This window comes from Phocoena sinus, chromosome 6 (assembly GCF_008692025.1).
Source record: "Phocoena sinus isolate mPhoSin1 chromosome 6, mPhoSin1.pri, whole genome shotgun sequence".
Lineage (NCBI taxonomy): Eukaryota > Metazoa > Chordata > Mammalia > Artiodactyla > Phocoenidae > Phocoena > Phocoena sinus.
In genome coordinates this window covers 80,478,675-80,497,706 of record NC_045768.1, presented here as the reverse complement: position 1 = coordinate 80,497,706, position 19,032 = coordinate 80,478,675, and the positions used below count along the sequence as shown (strand labels likewise).

Below are 19,032 nucleotides of genomic sequence, written 5' to 3'. Positions count from 1 at the left end.
CCTTATAGAATGAGTTTGGGAGTGTTCCTCCCTCTGCTATGTTTTGGAAGAGTTTGAGAAGGATAGGTGTTAGCTCTTCTCTAAATGTTTGATAGAGTTTGCCGGTGAAGCTATCTGGTTCTGGGCTTTTGTTTGTTGGAAGATTTAAAATCACAGTTTCAATTTCAGTGCTTGTGATTGGTCTGTTCATATTTTCTATTTCTGCCTGGTTCAGTCTCAGAAGGTTGTGCTTTTCTAAGAATTTGTCCATTTCTTCCAGGTTGTCCATTTTATTGCCATATAGTTGCTTGCAGTAATTTCTCATGATCTTTTGTATTTCTGCAGTGTCGGTTGTTACTTCTCCTTTTTCATTTTTAATTCTGTTGATTTGAGTCTTCTTCCTTTTTTTCTTGATGAGTCTGGCTAATGGTTATCAATTTTGTTTATCTTCTTAAAGAACCAGCTTTTAGTTTTATTGATCTTTGCTATTGTTTCCTTCATTTCGTTTTCATTTATTTCTGATCTGATGTTTATGATTTCTTTCCTTATGCTAACTTTGGGGTTTTTTTGTTCTTCTTTCTCTAATTGCTTTAGATGTAAGGTTAGGTTGTTTATTTGAGATGTTTCCTGTTTCTTAAGGTAGGATTGTATTGCTATAAACTTCCCTCTTAGAAATGCTTTTGCTGCATCCCATAGGTTTTGGGTCGTGTTTTCATTTTCATTTGTTTCTAGGTATTTTTTTATTTCCTCTTTGATTTCTTCAGTGATCTCTTGGTTATTAAGTAGTGTATTGTTTAGCCTCCATGTGTTTGTATTTTTTACAGATCTTTTCCTGTAATTGATATCTAGTTGCATAGCGTTGTGGTCGGAAAAGATACTTGATACGATTTCAATTTTCTTAAATTTACCAAGGCTTGATTTATGACCCAAGATATGATCTATCCTGGAGAATGTTCCATGAGCACTTGAGAAAAATTTGTATTCTGTTGTTTTTGGATGGAATGTCCTATAAATATCAATTAAGTCCATCTTTTCTAATGTGTCATTTAAAGCTTGTGTTTCCTTGTTTATTTTCATTTTGGATGATCTGTCCGTTGGTGAAAGTGCGGTGTTTAAGTCCCCTACTATGAACGTGTTACTGTCAATTTCCCCTTTTATGGCTGTTAGCATTTGCCTTATGTATTGAGGTGCTCCTATGTTGGGTGCATAAATATTTACAATTGTTATATCTTCTTCTTGGATCGATCCCTTGATCATTATGTAGTGTCCTTCTTTGTCTCTTGTAATAGTCTTTATTTTAGTCTTTATTTTAAAGTCTATTTTTTTTTTCCTTTTTCTCCTTGCAGTACGCAGGCCTCTCACTGTTGTGGCCTCTCTCGCTGCGGAGCACAGGCTCCGGACGCGCAGGCTCAGCGGCCATGGCTCACGGGCCCAGCCGCTCCGTGGCATGTGGGATCTTCCCGGACCAGGGCATGAACCCGTGTCCCCTGCATCGGCAGGCGGACTCTCAACCAGTGTGCCACCAGGGAAACGCTAGGGTGATTTCTGATTGGCATCACTTGCCACTGAAAGTGCAGGCATCCAAATAGAAGTACAAACTTGAGCAATGGACATTGTTGTGGACTACTAAATGCTTAAGATATCAAACAACTTAGTCTGCTCTACCAGTCTCAGAAGGAAATTAAGACACTGTAGTCATGCCAACCATGCTCCATAGATGGAAACTATAATGTTAAACTAAGGTTTCAGCTCAAAGCTTTATCTGTGGCACAGGGTGTGTGATATTCTGCCTCTGTTAGTAATGAACTTCACCATGAAGTTGCTCATCATATTAGTTTCTGTACACCCCTGAAACATTGGTTTAAAAAAAAAAAGCTTCAGAATAGGGATTTGTAGGAGAATGCCCCCTCTTAAGCACCTTCACAGATTTTTCTGACCAACATAAGCAAGCACCCTTTTCCCCTTTGCTGTTTTGGAAATAATGATGCCTTGTATGGTAGGATGATACAGTGTTTTTCTTTAAAGCAGAAGTACAAGATGAAAGAATCTTACTGGGAGATAAAGGAATTTGTAGGGAAATTAAATATTTTTTCAACAGTAGCCTTAAGCAGTACTTAAAGTGAAGACAGCACAAGGGTTTTTAAATTTTGACTGAAGGAAGGAAAGGGAACTTTGATGTGGAACACTCATCTCAATTCCTGCTGGCAGACTCAGACTCGTGTGTGTGTGTGTGTGTGTGTGTGTGTGTGTGTGTGTGCGCACGTGTTGGGAGGGAGGGGAGGTCCTGCACACAGTTCAGCCTTCTGTCCCACATCACCTGAAATCCATGGCCTCAATCTCATGTCTTCCCCTAGTGCACTCTTGCAGGGGTCAAACTGAACTGGCTTATAAAAACATAGCTGGAAGTATAGACCCTTATTAGACAGATCTAATGTTGAAGAGGTAAGTTTACTGACAGAAGACAACTTCTCGCTTTATCCCCTGGCCCCTTCTTTTCCCTGTCCACCATGCTTTAGCTCTTTCCAAGTTTTATGCGCTGGTTAATTAGACCTTATATAAAACCTAATTTAATTGATTTTATGATTTTTCAGAAAGTTAGAGTGCCCTCTTGTGGGAATATCAAGTAGTTAATCCAGGTGCTGCCAACCGTCTGATTTTGTGAGTCCATTTCCTAGGTGTGTTGAGCTGGACATGCTCCCCAATTGTGCTTTATTTTTCTTAAACTCATCTTGATGGATTTCACAGCCATAGGTAAATGGGAAGGGGTGGAAATATGTTAGGCAGTAGCCAGTGGTATAGGAATATATTTTCCAAAACAATGTTGATTTCATTTCTTTGTTTTCCTTTTTAAATGTGGTGATGGTGGAAAGTAGGGGAAAGTGTGGTAGGACTCCAGAGCAAGTCAGCATGAAGGCCCCAGATTCAAGAAACTGCTAGGGGTCTTTTAACTCTACTCACAAAGGAAACGCTTATTTGGGCTCTCAAATGCCTCACTGCGGACCTAAACACAGCCCTTCTGGAGATAATTAGCACTCAGGGACTTACACTTGTTTTTTGCTGTTGTTGTTTGTGGCTTTAATTCTTTTTAAAAAATTTTTTTTATTGGGGTACAGTTGATTTACAATGTTGTGTTAGTTTCAGGTGTACAGCAAAGTGGATCTGTTATACATGTACATATATCCACTCTTTTTAGATTCTTTTCCCATATAGGCCATTACAGTGTATTCAGTAGGGATCTCATCATGACAGAGTTGAGAGCCTAACCTAAGTCAGCTGCATAAATCTTTAAAATTCTTTTATTTGGAAGAATTTCAGACATATGCAAAATAGTACATGAGAGGAGAATAATCAACCCCTACTTACCTATCAGTCAGCTTCAAGAATTACCACTCATTACTAATTTTATTTTCGCCATACTTCTTTCCTCCCTCTTCCATTATTTAGAAGAAATCGCAGGCATCATGTCCTCTCATTCATAAGTATTTTAGAAGGTATCTCTAACAGATAAGAACTTCCCTTTAAAAATATAACCACAATATCACCACCCATAAAAATGAACAGAAATTTCTTAATATCATAAAAGATTGAGGTAGTGTTCAAATTTCTCTCATTGTCTCCTTTTTTTAAAAAATAATTTTTTAGAGCAGTTTTAGGTTTACAATAAAATTGAGAGAAATGTATAGAGATTTCCCACATATCCCCTGTTCTCACACATGTGTAGCCTCCCCCATTACCAACACCACTCACCAGAATAGTACTTTTTTTTTAAACAAGGATGAACCTACGTTGACACATCATAATCACCCAAAGTCCATAGTGTTCACTCTTGGTGTTGTGAATTCATGGGTTTGGACAAATGTATAATAACATATCCGTTGTTATAATAGTATCATACAGAATATTTTCACTGCCCTAAAAATCCTCTGTGCTCTGCCTGTTGATGTCCCCACCACCCCCTTGGCAACCGCTAATGTTTTATTGTCTCCATAGTTTTGTTTTTTAGAGAATGTCATAGAGTTGGAATCATACAGTATGTAGCCTTCTCAGCTTTGCTTCTTTCACTTAGCTATATGAAATTAAGAGTCCTCCGTGTATTTTCAAGGCTTGAGAGCTCAGTTCTTTTTGTCACTAAATAATATGCCATTGTCTGGATGTACCACAGTTTATTTAACCATTCACCTACTGGAGGACATCTTCGTTGCTTTCAAGTTTGGCAATTATGAACAAAGTTACTGTAAATATTTGTGTGCAGGTTTTTGTGTTGACGTAAGTTTTCAACTCCTTTGGGTAAATACCAAAGCACAAAATTGTTGGCTTTTATGATAAGGGAATGTTTCATTTTGTAAGAAGCCTCCAAATAGTCTTCCAAAGTAGCTGTGCCATTTTGCATTCCCACCAGCAGTGAATGAGAGTTCCTGTTCCTTCACATCCCTCTCCCACAGCATTTGATGTTGTCAGTGTTCCAAATTTTGGCCATTCTAATAGGTGTGTAGTGGTATTTCATTGTTTTAATTTGCATTTCCCTGATGACATATGACGTGGAGCATCTTTTCATATGCCTACTTGCCATCTGTATATCTCCTTTGGTGAGGTGTCTGTTAAGGTCTTTGGCCAATTTTTAAATTGGGTTGTTTGTTTTCTTATTAAGTTGTTTCTCTTAATCTATAGGTTCTCTCTCTTTCTTTCCTCTCCATATATTTTTGTTTAAGAAACTAAGCTGCGTGTCTAAAGTTTCTACAATATAGATTTGTCTGAATGTATCATTTTGGTGTCATATAAGGAGTTTCTCTCTCCCCTATATTTCCTTTAAATGAGTGGTTAGATTGAGAAACTTGATCAGATTCAAGTTCAATTTTTTGTTTGGCAAGGCTACTTCACAAGGCAGTGAGGCAGTCTTCCACCAGGGGGTGCAGTTGCTCTCTTTTTGGGATGTCAACCTCCAGATAATCAGGGGCATTGATTGATTAATAAACCAACGGTTGCAAAACAGTGATATTCTAACTGCATCCATTCTTCTTTTATTAGGTTTTTATGATCCTTTAAATAAATTTCCCCTCATCAACTATTTTGTTACTTTAAGATGTTACTTTAAGATATAAAGAGGACAGAAAAATGCTTGATTTTTCCTGTACTTATCAGTTTTCAAAATAATGAGTTGGTTCCCTAATACTATCAAGAAGTGATCAATAAGTTTTTTAAAAATCATGAAATTATGTATGTGAATGTATTTGATATTTTTCATTCCACTGAAGTCACTATACTTATTGACCAACGTAAGTCTATTGAAGTTCTCTCCTGAATCTTTTTGACATGACGCTACTAGTCTTTAAAAACTTCCCTGCTTTCTGCTAAGACAAGCTGTTCCAGGCTTATTTTATATTTCTTAACTCGAACCTGAAATTAGCTATTTCTCCAAGGTTATGGTTCTCACAGTGTGAGATCCTTTCATGGGGTTTGTGAGGTCAAAATTATTTTCATATTAATACTAAGGGCTATTTGCCCTTTTAAACTTTCATTCTCTCACAAATATATACAGAGTTTCCCAAAGGTTACATGATGTGCGATATTATGATTGAATGCAAAAGCAGTTCTAAGAATTCTGCTGTCATTTATTAAGCCAGACATTAAATAGATTTACAAAAATGTAAAACAATTGTACTCTTCTCACTAATTTTTGTTAATAGATACTTTGTTATTTTGAAATGTTTTGATTTCTAATTCAGTCAACATCAATAGATATAGCCCACATAAATAAAAAGTCTTTGGGCCCTCAACAATTTTAAGAATTTAAAGAGATTTGGGGAGCAAAATGTTTTGAGAACTGCTGCTCCAAGGAGTCTTGGTTCCTTTTAATGGAAAATGGTATTTAGAGATCACAATCTAGGAGCTAAAGATGTTCATGGTTACTGGGTTGGCCATAGTTTTTAGGCCATTTCATAGGCAGAGTTAAGATAAAATTATATATTTATTTAAAGATAAAATACATCATGAGTTAATACTGTTTATTCCTGTCCAAATTTAGGACTACAGAGTTTTTACTTAAACTCATACAATTTACATTTGTATCTCCTTTCTCCCACAACAAAAATCCCGGCATAGGGCTTCCCTGGGGGCGCAGTGGTTGAGAGTCCGCCTGCCGATGCAGGGGACACGGGTTCGTGCCCCGGTCCGGGAAGATCCCACATGCCGTGGAGTGGCTAGGCCCGTGAGCCATGGCCGCTGAGCCTGCGCATCCGGAGTCTGTGCTCTGCAGTGAGAGAGGCCACAACAGGGAGAGGCCCGCGTACCGCAAAAAAAAAAAAAAAAAAAATCCCGGCATAAATGTTTATTTTCAGTGTCACATTAACAATAGCACCACTACCATCACTACCAACAATATGATCACTTAAAACAGTTTGACTGCTTTCTTTTCTTTTTTTTTAGTTCTTTTTTCTTTGAGGTATATCTCTCTATGGATGTACAGTAATTTGATAGTTTAAAGTTACCTGAAATGGTGTGTGTTTTTTAAAATTATGCCAACAAGCAGATCAGTTAGACCCATGTATTTTTTCTTTTGATTTTTAAAGGCTGCTTTTTATAAATTCAGAGAAGTTTAGGTTCTATCTCTGTCTCTTGTAGCCTACTGCCTTCCTCTCTTCCTCAAGTAACATTAAAAAAAATCAGTAATTTTCCTGTTATTTTTAAACTTTAAGCAAATATATATATATATAGTATTACTAGATATAGTATATGTATATATATATATACTTATTTAGTATTACTACCACCCTCCCCTTTTTGGATGAAAGGTAGTATACTATATACACTTCTTTCCACAGCTTTTTTCAATTAACAGTATATGTATTCAGGAGCTCACTCCAGTTGTATATAGGGCACTTCATTGCATTATTTTACCATAATTTATTCAAGTAGCCATTTACTGAGGAACTTTGGGAGCAATTTCCAGTATTTTATTACATATGGTGCTGCAGTGAATAGTCTTGCACATACTTTTACCACGATATCTTTAGGACAGAGTTCTAGAAGTGGGATTGCTGGCTCAAAGTGTGAATGTGTATAATTCTGCTAGATACTGAGACTCTTTTTACTTCTGCAGTACAGATGGAGGAACAGACTGACACAGCTGCTCAAGGTCACCTTACCAGTCACTGACAAGTCTGGGGTTTAAGCTTAGATGTAACGGGTCTCCACAGACTCTGTAGGTCACGGGAAGAGGATTTGCAAGATGGGAGAGGCAAAGGAAGAATTTTGCATTTGGAAGTCACATTCACTGAATCACATATTCTCACGCTTCCAACTCCCAGCGCACCAGTTCTTCCTTATCAGAACCTCTAGTCCTCTGAGCTCTCATACTTTCTCTCATTCATCACTTTCCTCCTCATCCGGTAACTGAGGTATCACTGCCGCCACTGGTAATCTGGGCCAGTAAACCCGGAAGGTGTGTGGAGGGCTTTGCGCATGCCCAGCCACTACGCGAGATTGGAGCCACTCGGAAGCAGGACCAGAGTGACGTCATAACGGCGCGCCGCTCCGTGGCGTCCTAGCAAGGTCGCTTTGCAGTGCAAGTGCGCGCGTAGGTGACAAGACCCTGGTTCGGGGGCGCGCCGTATCCTGCTGCCTTGGTATCAGCGGCGACATGTCAGGGTATACGTCCGACGAGAAACTGCGGCTGCAGCAGCTGCGAGAGCTGAGAAGGCGATGGCTGAAGGATCAGGAGCTGAGCCCCCGGGAACCGGTGCTGCCCCCGCGGAGGGTGTGGCCTATGGAGCAATTCTGGAATAAGTTTTTGCAGGACGGGGCCTCCTGGAAGAACGTGGTGAGTGACAGCCCTCCCCCACTCCCACCCTGACTCCCGCCCCGTCGCGGACCCCGGCCTGGCTGCTGGGACGCCTGCTCACTGTAGCCACATTAGGGACTGACTCGCTCTACCCCCGAAAGATTCCCAAGGGAGAATCAGATTCTACCGAGACTTAGGTTTAGCTGGGACGCTCACTGGTCCCAGGAATCATAGGCTGGGAGTCGGGAGTCAGGAGTCAGAGTCCGGAGCTTGTATGGCTTCGGGATGGTCTTGTCCTTTGGCTGTCAAATGTGATGAGAAGGAGGCGAATCTTCGCTTGGGTTTTACAGGACACTGCAGGCTTGCTTCTCTTTTGACTGTGGAGACCTTCCCTCAGAATGATGGCCAAGGATTCACCAGAGTTAAAATTCAATGATTTTAGTATTTGAAGACACTTGTCTGATTTTTGAGGTTGAGATTATAGAGACCAACTAACACTGCACTCGACTACCAGAAGGCACAATGAGCCTCTAACTGGTTATACAGCTCTATGTAATGACCATTAAAGAAGCGGTCCTATTGGTATGCTGAGTGAGTCATATTCAAGAGCCCCCTTTCTTAACCGCTACTACGTACGTTGAACACACGCTTTCATTTAAGAATGCCCTTCCTGGACTTTGCAGAAAGTCACTCACTCAAGTGCTATCTTTATTTTCAGGGTCTCCTGACATTTTCTTGAGGTCGTTAATTAAATCACATCAATTATGAATGATGAATGCTGTATCTCAGAATTCCTTGCAACTTTGGCTAATAATAATGGTAATAATATAAGGAACACTTCGGTGCTTACTTTGTGCCTGGCACTTTGCTGAGGGTTTTACACGTGTTACTTTATTTATTTTTTTACTTCCATAAGGTAGAAACCATTCCTAATCCTCGTTTTAATTATGTGGAAACCGAGACCTGCAGGAATTCAGTGATTTACCTGTGGTCCCAGGGCTAGGAATTGAAGAAGTTCACTTTGAAATCCATGTGTATTTTATTGTGCTACAAAGTCTGGTGCAAATTTTTCTAAGAAAGTGGTATTAGATACTTATTTATGATGGTAAAATTAAACTCTAATTGAACTCTCCTCTCTTCTCACCCTTTGTATCTCTGGCATTACTTAACTGATTTGGCAGCCACTGGTTGAAAGTTGACATCCCACCCGTCAGCCAGTGATGTAAGGAAGTAAATAATCATTTGTTGAAATCTGTCTTAACTTACTTTGAGTTAACTTTTTCTTTCATAATCATATCTGTTACAACACTTAGAATCTAGATTGTCTTTTCCCTGACAGGATAGGTCTGTTTCAGTCAAATTGGCTGCCATGGAAAAGTCCCATTTTTAGATGTCTTTTGCCTTTCTTTTTAAAAATACTGTGTCTGAAGGCATCTCAAAGTGAGCTTGGAACACCCTTATCCCAGTATGTAAAACATTCTTTTTCCAGCATTAGTGCACTCAAGGTTGTCTGCCCTACAGGTAGAATGATACAAGTGGTGTTTATTATGGATATCTGAAATTGATAAATTAGGGAAATGACTTTACCTGAAAATTCTGTAGTTCTGATTACTCTGGTTAAATTGATTAGAATTATTTCATTATTTATGCCATGTTTTATCTTAAACAAACTTATAATAAGGATATTTTTAGAAGTCTTTTAAAAAACATATTTATAAATACAGTACTATAGTTTTGCAAAATGCTGCTTCTCTTAAGCCTCCTTTGCTTTGAACTCTGTAGGTGTCACCTAGCAGGCACTATGTTTAGTAAAAATATTCGGTGTATGAGGTTAGCTACAGACTATATGGAAATACGTAGCATTTAGAGATTTTACAATAATCGTGATTTTTTATATCACTGATGCTTTTTTTTTCTGCCACAAATGTATAAAAAATAAGATATCTATTTTGTGTATGTTTTTTTTTCCCCCAGATCTATAAGACGTACCGACACAGTATCTTTGCTTTTACTCATGTACTGATCCCTATCTGGATTATTCATTATTATCTGAAATATCATGTGAATGTAAGTGTGCTTTAAGTATGTATTTTTCAGAATTTATTTTTAATATTGTACAAAATTATTTCCTATGTGGCAATGCCTTACCCGGCTCTATTTAGTGGAACTAACCTGCCACTTATAACTGATTTTGAATTACTTTGAATCCTTTTAGGTAAAAGGTTTAATGAAATTTAGGTAATGTATGGTTTTTCAAAAAGTTGATCTTTATATTAGTTGTTTACAACTTGAATTGCATTTCCTCATGAAACAATGTTTAAATGATCAGAAATGTAGTTGACCTAATAATACTGGTGCAAACTCGGCGTCCTGAGTTGGAAGGGAGAAAATAATTTCTGCTCCTTTTTTTTGAGCACAGATCTGGTATAAGATAAAATTCACAATAGATAAAGGTTATCTTTGTCATCATTTCCTTTTCCTTTGCTCTGTCTGGTTTTTCACAACTTACTTTCTTTAGAATTCAGCATGTCCAAAAGCTTGAATTTTTTTCACTGAAAGATCTTGCATTGAATTGAGTCTGTTGCCATATTTTAAAGGCTAGGGATACCCTGGTGTAGGGTGTTAAATCCCAGGCAGGGTGAGGAAGGAGTGCATTTTGGGGAGTGGCATAGAAGGGAGAGTGGTGGTAGTTGCCCAGCATGGAGTTTTGTAACCCAAAGAGTGAGGAGGGCATTCTTGTACCCAGTGAGGAGGCTTAAATCCTGAGTGGGTTGCTGAGTGGGTAAGGGGGCAGGGAATTGGTGAGTGTACTTGTTTGGAGGGCAGCAGTGTCAGCAACCTGGTGTAAGATATTGGAACCTGAGTGAGGGGAGGAAGACATCAGGAAGGAGTGTGGTTTGGGGCAATGATGGAGTTGGCAACCCAAAGTAAAGTATCAGAAACTGAATGAGGTGAGGAGGTTATTTATACTGGAGTGTGGTGGTGGAGATGACAGGAGATTGGTTATATACAGGAAGGTCGATCAAATGAGAACATATGTTGATGATACTGGAACCCTGAATTCTCATTGTCAGAAAAGGGAGTTATGCATATGGAATACAGGGAGAAAACCTTGTGGTACTGGAATGGAATTGGAAGTATTGGTGTGACTCATGATTTTTAGTATGTATTGATAAATATAGAAATAAATATAGCTGTAAATGCAGATTTACCTAGCTCTGTCCATTGATAGGGCCTGTGAGCATTGCTACCCCATGGTATCAATAACTAGCACATCTAGCAGCTGGGCTTACTTTCTAAATATAGTTTTCCACTGAAAGGATCCAGAGCTCCTTGGAGAAATGGCTGATTCCAGGGCTGGGGCAGGGAAAGTAAAAGATGAGCTTGTGCCAGAAAGTAAAGAACTGTGTTCAAAGAATGATGGAGATGAATCAAAAGGACAGAGTCAGCTTGAAAAGACTCCCACTGGAACAAATTTGAGCAGCAAAATAAATGATAGTAATAGATGAGAGCCAGCTGGATAAATAAAATGCAAATCCATGAGTCCATGCTCATATAAATTAATTAATTAATAAATAGAAGAGAAAGCTTTTTTTTTGTACAGTAGAGTAAATAAGAAATGGACAAGAAAAGTCACCATTTGGGAATCATCATAGTAATATTTTATTTAGCCAGGGAACATCAAAAGTTGCTAACATTAATCCCCAAATTCCTACCTTCAACATACTTATTTGTTACAAAGGGAAAAAGAGTAACTTTGTAATGGAGGAAACCTGGCAGACATCATCTTAATCAAGAAATCTAAATTACATTACCAATAATGGGACAGACTGAAATTGTGTACTACTTGATAGGATGCAATAAGAAGAAAACAATATGTTTTGCGATGTTCCTGCCAAAAATGTATAAGCTGAATCTAATTGATGGACTCTTCTGCATAATAATTGGCTTGTTACCTTCAAAAATGTCAAGATCATGAAAGTTAAAGAACCGTGGAAGATTTGTTCCAGATTGAAGAAGACTAAAGGGACTTGTCAACTAAATGTGAACTTGATTCATGGGCACAATCTGCTTCGTCAAAAAAAAAAAAAAAGAGATGGCATTGGCAGTCAGAACTTTAAACAGCCTACACGAACTGGTTATATAAGGGGGGATTTTTTTTTATAAGGGGGGGATTTTTTGATAACTCCAAACAGTTATGGAGACAAGTGATAAAATTTGAATGGGTTCTTCAGACTAGATAGAAGGTATTAATATATCAATGTTAATTTTCTGATCCTGATGGCTGTATTGTGATTATTTTAAGAATATTGTCCTTATTTGTAGGAAGTACACACTAAAGTAATAAACCAGTCAGCAATTCACTATGAAGTGATTCAGTAAAAAAAAAGTTTGGGGGCTTCCCTGGTGGTGTAGTGGTTGAGAGTCTGCCTGCCAATGCAGGGGACGCGGGTTCGTGCCCCGGTCTGGGAAGATCCCACATGCCGTGGAGCGGCTGGGTCCGTGAGCCATGGCCGCTGAGCCTGCGCGTTCGGAGCCTGTGCTCCACAACAGTGAGAGCCCCGCCTACCGCAAAAAAAAAAAAAAAAAAAAAAAAAAAAAAAGTTTGGGACTACCTAACAAATTGTAGCTAATCCAGTTGAGGTTTGCTTTCCTGTAGCCTGATGAAAGGAGAGTGAAACAAATAAGTGGGGTTCTCAGAAAATTCACTCTTATGTCACTTGTTCTCTGTTGACTGTGTGGGTTCTTTAAATTTCTGATTGCTGACAACACCTTTGTTTTCTTCACTAAGATTACCTCTGTTGATCATCAACTGTGGAATGCCTAGTATGTCTTCCTTTATTGCTGTGGAAAGAATATATAAGACGAAATTCCTGACTTCAAGGAGTTTATAATAAAGTTGGAAGATAGGTATGATTTGGGTAAAAGTATGGAGGAGAAAATCTGTTCCAGTTAGAAAAACAAGGAGTTAGTAGTTAGCATGGTCTTGTTTACCGAAGATAGGATTGCCTGGAACTGCGAGTCTCTTGGCTTAGTAGGGTGGAACCAATAAATGGAAGGTCCTGAAAGCTAGGCAGAGGAGGTTGAACTTTGCATGGTAGGCAGTGGGAAGCTTTCCATTTTTAAATAGGAGAGTGAGTTGATAAAGTGATATATTTAAACATAAAAAACATTGATATGTAGGGTGAATTGGAGGGAGGAAAGTATTGACATCAGGCAAATCAGCTGGAGGCTGTTGCAGTTTAGTAGATATTAGTTGATGAGAATCTGGTTAGGGCAGAGATAACAGGAATGAAAAAGTAAAGTGAAGCCAGAAGATACTTTTTCAGGAAGAAATAACTCAAATTAAGTTAAGTTTTATTTTTAAGTATTTATAGGACATATTAATGACCCTAAAAAGGAAAATCTTTTTAAACTTAAAAATCATACATCTAAATCAATTATGCATTTTAACTAGAATCCTAAAACTAATCTTTTAGAATCTCTAATAGCCTGATTATCTTAAACATTACAGATACTCTATATCAGAATATATGGATTGTCCCAGTGTTTTCAGAACTTATTAAATTTGACATTCATCTGTGTATACCCTGGGTTAATTTACCTTGTCATATCTGTATTTAACTAAATATTTCTAGGATTAAAAAAAACACTTATCTCCTAAGAGAAGAAAATTTAACAAGCTGAAGTTACTGGGTTGACAATTCAAGACATTAATATGGCTGCTTACCTGAGGGATTCATACTTCTAGGTGATTTTTCCTGAGCCACAGATGACGTAGTTAAAGGTTTTATGTCAGTAGATGTCCCAAAGCCTCTCTTTTACCTTATTCTTTGTCTTGGTTTGGTTAGGCCTGCATCCTCTACTGTTGTACCCAGTTTACTTCAGCTAATACCTTTATGCTTAATTGAACTTAACATTCTCTCTGAAGACATTTCAGTATCTTCTTGCCTCTGGCCACAGTTTTTAGAGACATTTGAATGTCCTCACATTGTATTCTGAGTTTCTCTCCTGCTTTTGGCTCCAATTTGCCTGAGTCTTAAATCATGCCAATAATCTTTTAAATTTTTTGGTGTGGTATCTTGTACAGATGTGTATGCTTAATAAGTACATTTAGCACCTCCTATGTGCAAGGCACTGTTCTTAACACAGAACAGGGATATAGCACTGAACAAGGCAGATTGAGTTCCTGTCTTCATGAAATGTTTAGGGAGACTGGCAATAAGCAGATAAGCAGAGAGGTATATAATGTTATAGGAGGTGATAAGTCTATAGAAGAAAAGCTAAGGGTAAAAGACTAGAGAGTGACAGGAACTGCTATTTTTATTAAGCTTCTTTGAGGAAGTGCTATTTGAAAAACACAAATGAAATGAGGATCTGGACCAAACAAGTATTTAGGAGAAGAGCATTTCACGTAGAGGAATCATTAAGCATAAGGGCTCTGAGGCACAAGCAGGCCTAACTGATTGTATTAATACAAAGAAGCCACTGCAGCTACAGTTCAGAGACAGAGAGAGAGAGAGAGGATCAGAGAGGTAGGCAAGGGCCAGATCGTTTCTTAGAGATCACAGCAAGGACTTTGGCTTTTTTTTTGGAATCATTATGAAACTTTGTGGAGAGGAGGAACAGGAGTGATGCATCTTAAAAGAATCACTCTACTCTGCCTGCAGTGTGGAGAATAGACTTTAGGGAGGGCATGAGCGGAAGATGGGAGACTAGTAGGTGAAAAAATGATAAAGGCTTGGACAAGGGTAGTAGTACTAGAGGTGGTGAGAAGCAATTAGATTCAGGATAAAATCTCCTCCTGCTGAGGAGTCAGGGTTTTGGGCCTTCGTAAGTAGGAGAGTGAAAATGCCATTTACAGAGATAGGGAACAGTTTGGCACTGAGGGACATTAAGTGTTGGACCTGATTAAGTTTGCAATGCCTGTTTGATCAAGTAGAGATCTTGAGTAAATAATAGGATGTATGAGTCTGGAGCTTAGTGAAAGTTTGGGGCTTAAGTTAAAAATTTGGGATATGAGAAAAAAAAAGGAAAAAAAATTGGTGCCAGCGTTTCTACTGAAAAAAAAATCGGGATATGATCTATTTTATTTTAGAAGAAACTCTAAAACTATAATTAACAGAGCATTACTTTTATTGCAGACAAAACCATATGCCATCGTTGAAAGGAAGCCCAGAATATTCCCAGTAAGTCTTAAAACATCTCTGGTTTTTCTTCTGTTTATTATATTTCTCTTTCCTTTCCCAACTGATCATTAGACTAAAATTTTCCTTTCTTCTCACTGAAAGTTTAAATGCCTGTTTTGTATATTCTTAAAAAAAAAAAAAGAGGAGGAAATAATGTGAGGTAGCAATTACAGTTGAACCTGGGATGTGGGCACATTTCTTTTCACCCTGGCTGTAAAGCTTGTGCGACCTTTGTAGTCCTAAAGTGAATTGAAGGTACGAACAGTTTTTCACTGGTTCCATTTCACGTAGGGTTAAAGACTTAGGGCACTAGCCTGAGCAGACACCTGAGCATTGTAACAGCAACTATATTCCTCTGTTATTATTTCCAAACTATCATTTCCTATGGCAGTTTGACCGTAACGTCTCCATCTGTAAATTTATAATCTGTCAATGTGTGCTTTAAATTTTATGTTATGAATATGTAGGCTATTATCCTAATTTAAAATAAGTCTTCATCATTAAAAGATTACTTATTAGTCCGTTGGTATCTTACTAGCTGTTTGTGAGGTTATTGTTTAGCAGAGTCAAATACATGTTATGTTCTTGTTCCATTTCTAGTCACAGATAATGAACTACCATCAAGCTCTAAGTTATATAATTTTAGAAAACAAAACATGATGTAGATTCTTGCTTCTATCAAATGACATGGTCACAGTAATCCATTGACGACTGCAACAGAAGGGAATTTTAGGGAGAACTACCAAAATTGGCTAACTCTTCCAATTGGAATTCTGCTTTAGGAAATAGTAGGGGATTTCTTCTGTATTTCATTGTGTATAATTGATGTGTGTCAGGGCCTAGGTAGGCTCAATTATCTTGTTGGTTTCAACAAGTTAGGTAATTTATTTATTCTTCCATTTATACATTTGTTTATTGTTTATTTTGCCATTACTGTTCAAAGGAAAAGAAGGAGGACTCTCTTTAGAAGACCATATAGTGATTCCATAGCATCTCTCCTACTTCCGTATTTTTTGCCACTGTGGTTCTTTCCTGTTTCTGTACCATTGAGAAGCTGCCCCTTTGAAGACCTGAAGAATGCTCATCTGTACATACCTTAGAATAGGATAGACAGTAACAAACAAACCCCCAAATCTCAGTGGTTTAACAAAAGTTTATTTTCTATTGACATCACAGACTAGCATAGGTCAGACAATTATAGTGAGGCCATTGGGACTATGAGGCTCCAAGATCACAGGGAAAGAGAGGGCTGGATGTCTCAGGGGATGATTTTAAGGTCTAAGCTTGGAAGTAGCTTACATCACTTCTCTTCATGTCCTGTCGGCCAGAACTCATTCTCATGATCCCACATGTCTTTGTGCTTTTTTATGTTTCTCAGCCTCCCATACCTGGAGTCTCTGCCACAGTGTATCCTTCTAGTCAACAAATAGCTCTTTGCTTCCTTCTTCCCACACATGTAACACAATTCCCTTTCCTAGAGAGAAACCCCAAGGTCCCATTACATCACTGCAACCTAAGATCTTCAGATGATGTATAGTAATATCCGTCAGGGTTATTCTTGGAGATTCTTCTCTTGGAGATTTGAGGATCAATGGCAAGTAAACTGTATCCCTTGCCTCCCAACCACGACCATTATTCAACGATGGAATTTGGGCAGCATAGCAGTCACTTGGCTCTGAAACCCCAGTGGTCAAACACTGTAAAGCCTCCTAACCCCTGTGTGTGGGAAGTTACTTGAACAGGAACTGATTTTGCTTCTGGAAGGAACACCTTTGTTCATTGTTCTTCCTGGCCCCTGGCTCAGTCTAGGGGGATTCTTTCTTTTCCATTATCAACCTAGACCACATCTAAAATGAGTACTGGGAAGTATGCCCTCCTTAGGGTTGTACAGCCTTTAAAATCTACCTTCTGCTCACAGAAGGTTGAGGGCCACAGGTTGTTTTAATCAGAAACAGTCACAGGCTTTTATTGTATGTTTGGTTTCTTTGACCATCTAGTTCTCACATTTGGCAGGCATGGAAAGAAAAGTACTTGGTAGGAGTCTAATCTTTTTGCTTCTAGTCAGTCCCACATGCCAGTATCTGTGGTTTCTATACATAGTTATCAAGTTGTCTCATTTCTTTGTCCTTATTCTACTGCCTCTCTCAACTCAGTTGAGAGGCAGCTATGTGGAAGCCACCAGAAACACACTCTAGTTCAAGGGCTACCTTTGTTTCAGTCTGATCTTTGCCACGGTGCTGGGTCCCTCTGTTTACTGAGTTTTATTGGGCTTCTGTTTCTCAGAGTCTTTTCAGTGTTGTTACTGTTTAGAGATTCAGAAACAATCAATCTGATTTTCTAATATTGCAATGTCCCGAATTTTTAGATTCTTATTTCTCCTCTCAAATCAGCCACTTCTTACCTGAGCTTATGTTTCTTAAAATACATTACTAAGGCAGCCACTAGTAGTTAAACACATACTATAACGTTTTTTCAGGTACTTCTCCTAGAACCTCAAGTTCATTAGACAGTCTGCTTCTAAGTTATTAGTGCCTTTTGTTTCCATCTTTTAGCCTCCAATGCCAGTGTCCTTGTAGCCCCACTGCTAAGCCAGTGCCATGTGGTTCAGTTTTTATTACAGCAGCATTAGTACCACTTCAAGTTATTAATTTCTGTGTTAGGGTAATGCTAGCTGTGGTAACAAGTTTTCCCCCAAGTATATAATGGCTTAAACATAATACAAATTTATACAGTCCTGAGCCATACCAGGTCAAGGAATGGTAGGTGGTGATGGGGATAATTCTACTCTACTAAGTCAACTCATGGACTATCAGGCTGATGGAACCTGCTGTCTTAAACAGAGAGCTGAAATTAAAGCTAAGTACTTTGCCTAAGATTATACAGCTTGTCAGTGGAGGGTTTCAGGATTCACACTATTTGGTTCTGGCTTTAAAGTCCATGCCCATTCTGCCATACACACTGCATCTAGGTTTGGAAAGACACCTGAACCAGCTGCCCAAGGAAAGTTTGCATTCTGTTTCTAATATCCATTCTGAGCCAAATGGTAAACTGGTGACTACCTAACACATTCAGTTGCTGGGAATACATTACCGCCTTATATTGAAGATGTTTACCTGCAGCTTTCTAGGGCTTCTATTTCTTGGGGCCAAGCAAATAAAGATTATCCTTTTATCACTTTGTAAAGACAACTTTCATGTCCTTTCTAGTCATTTTTGAGTGAAACTTCCCCTATTCTCTCCCTTATACCTTAAGATTTTGAATACTGGTTGCTCATATTTAGACAGCTTCTATTTTGCCTCTGTCCCTTTAAAGTGTGAATGCCAGAAGTGAACTAGATTTTCCAGATGACCAAATGGAACTGACCAAATGGAACTATCACCTCTGCAGACAAGATTTTTCACTAATGCATCTTTGTTTTTCTAGGGTGATACAATTCTGGAAACTGGAGAAGTAATCCCACCAATGAAAGAATTTCCTGATCAACATCACTGAAGATTACTTTTAAAATTTCAAAGATGTTTGAGCCCAAGTTTGTTGCTACATTACCACACTTACTGAATATATTTTCTGGAAAAGTAACTTTAATAAAGTTTACTCAGATATGTGTTGTCTGTTTCTTCCCAAACTGTATGATTCCCTCTGTACAATTTGAGACTCTATGACTTATCTAAGTAAAAACTGGACATGCTAAAAAAATGGTATGGGCAATCACCTACTTTTTCTGGCCATTTTTAATTTGGAAAACAGCATGTAGAAAATTATTTAGTCACATGATAGTTTTTTCTTAAACAGTACTTAATCTACTGTGATGTGAAGGTATACAATGTAATGAAATGTTGCAATAAACAAAAGAACAGAAGTTCCACACACTTTTAAAGGCTTTCTGAAGCATTTGAAAAGAAGTATTTTAGAAACTTTAGATTAAAAGGCCTAGATGTAGGTTGCTTTGTTATGTGGGAACATAAAAGACAAATCTCTAAGTATATGAAAAAATAGCATATTAGTGGTTATTATAAAGGACAGTATACAAAAATGAATTTCGAAGCATTTTATTAAAGATTTTACTTTAAATCGAGACACGTGTCA

At 38.2% G+C, this 19,032-nt stretch overlaps 1 protein-coding gene across 3 annotated transcripts; it reads left to right on the top strand.

Annotated features, from left to right (window-relative positions):
• Positions 1 to 7,477: 7,477 nt before the first annotated feature.
• NDUFB6 (NADH:ubiquinone oxidoreductase subunit B6) lies at positions 7,478 to 18,548 on the top strand. Of its 3 annotated transcripts, XM_032634885.1 has the most exons (4): positions 7,489 to 7,795; positions 9,731 to 9,823; positions 14,902 to 14,946; positions 18,370 to 18,548. In XM_032634885.1, exons 1-4 carry the CDS (start codon positions 7,616 to 7,618, stop codon positions 18,436 to 18,438), a joined length of 387 nt encoding a protein of 128 aa, XP_032490776.1. In that variant the 5' UTR covers positions 7,489 to 7,615; the 3' UTR covers positions 18,439 to 18,548. The 3 variants fall into 3 exon arrangements, with proteins under 3 accessions (XP_032490777.1, XP_032490774.1, XP_032490776.1); XM_032634886.1 differs by lacking the exon at positions 9,731 to 9,823 and having other exon boundaries at positions 7,478 to 7,795; XM_032634883.1 differs by having other exon boundaries at positions 7,478 to 7,795; positions 14,902 to 18,548.
• Positions 18,549 to 19,032: the final 484 nt, after the last annotated feature.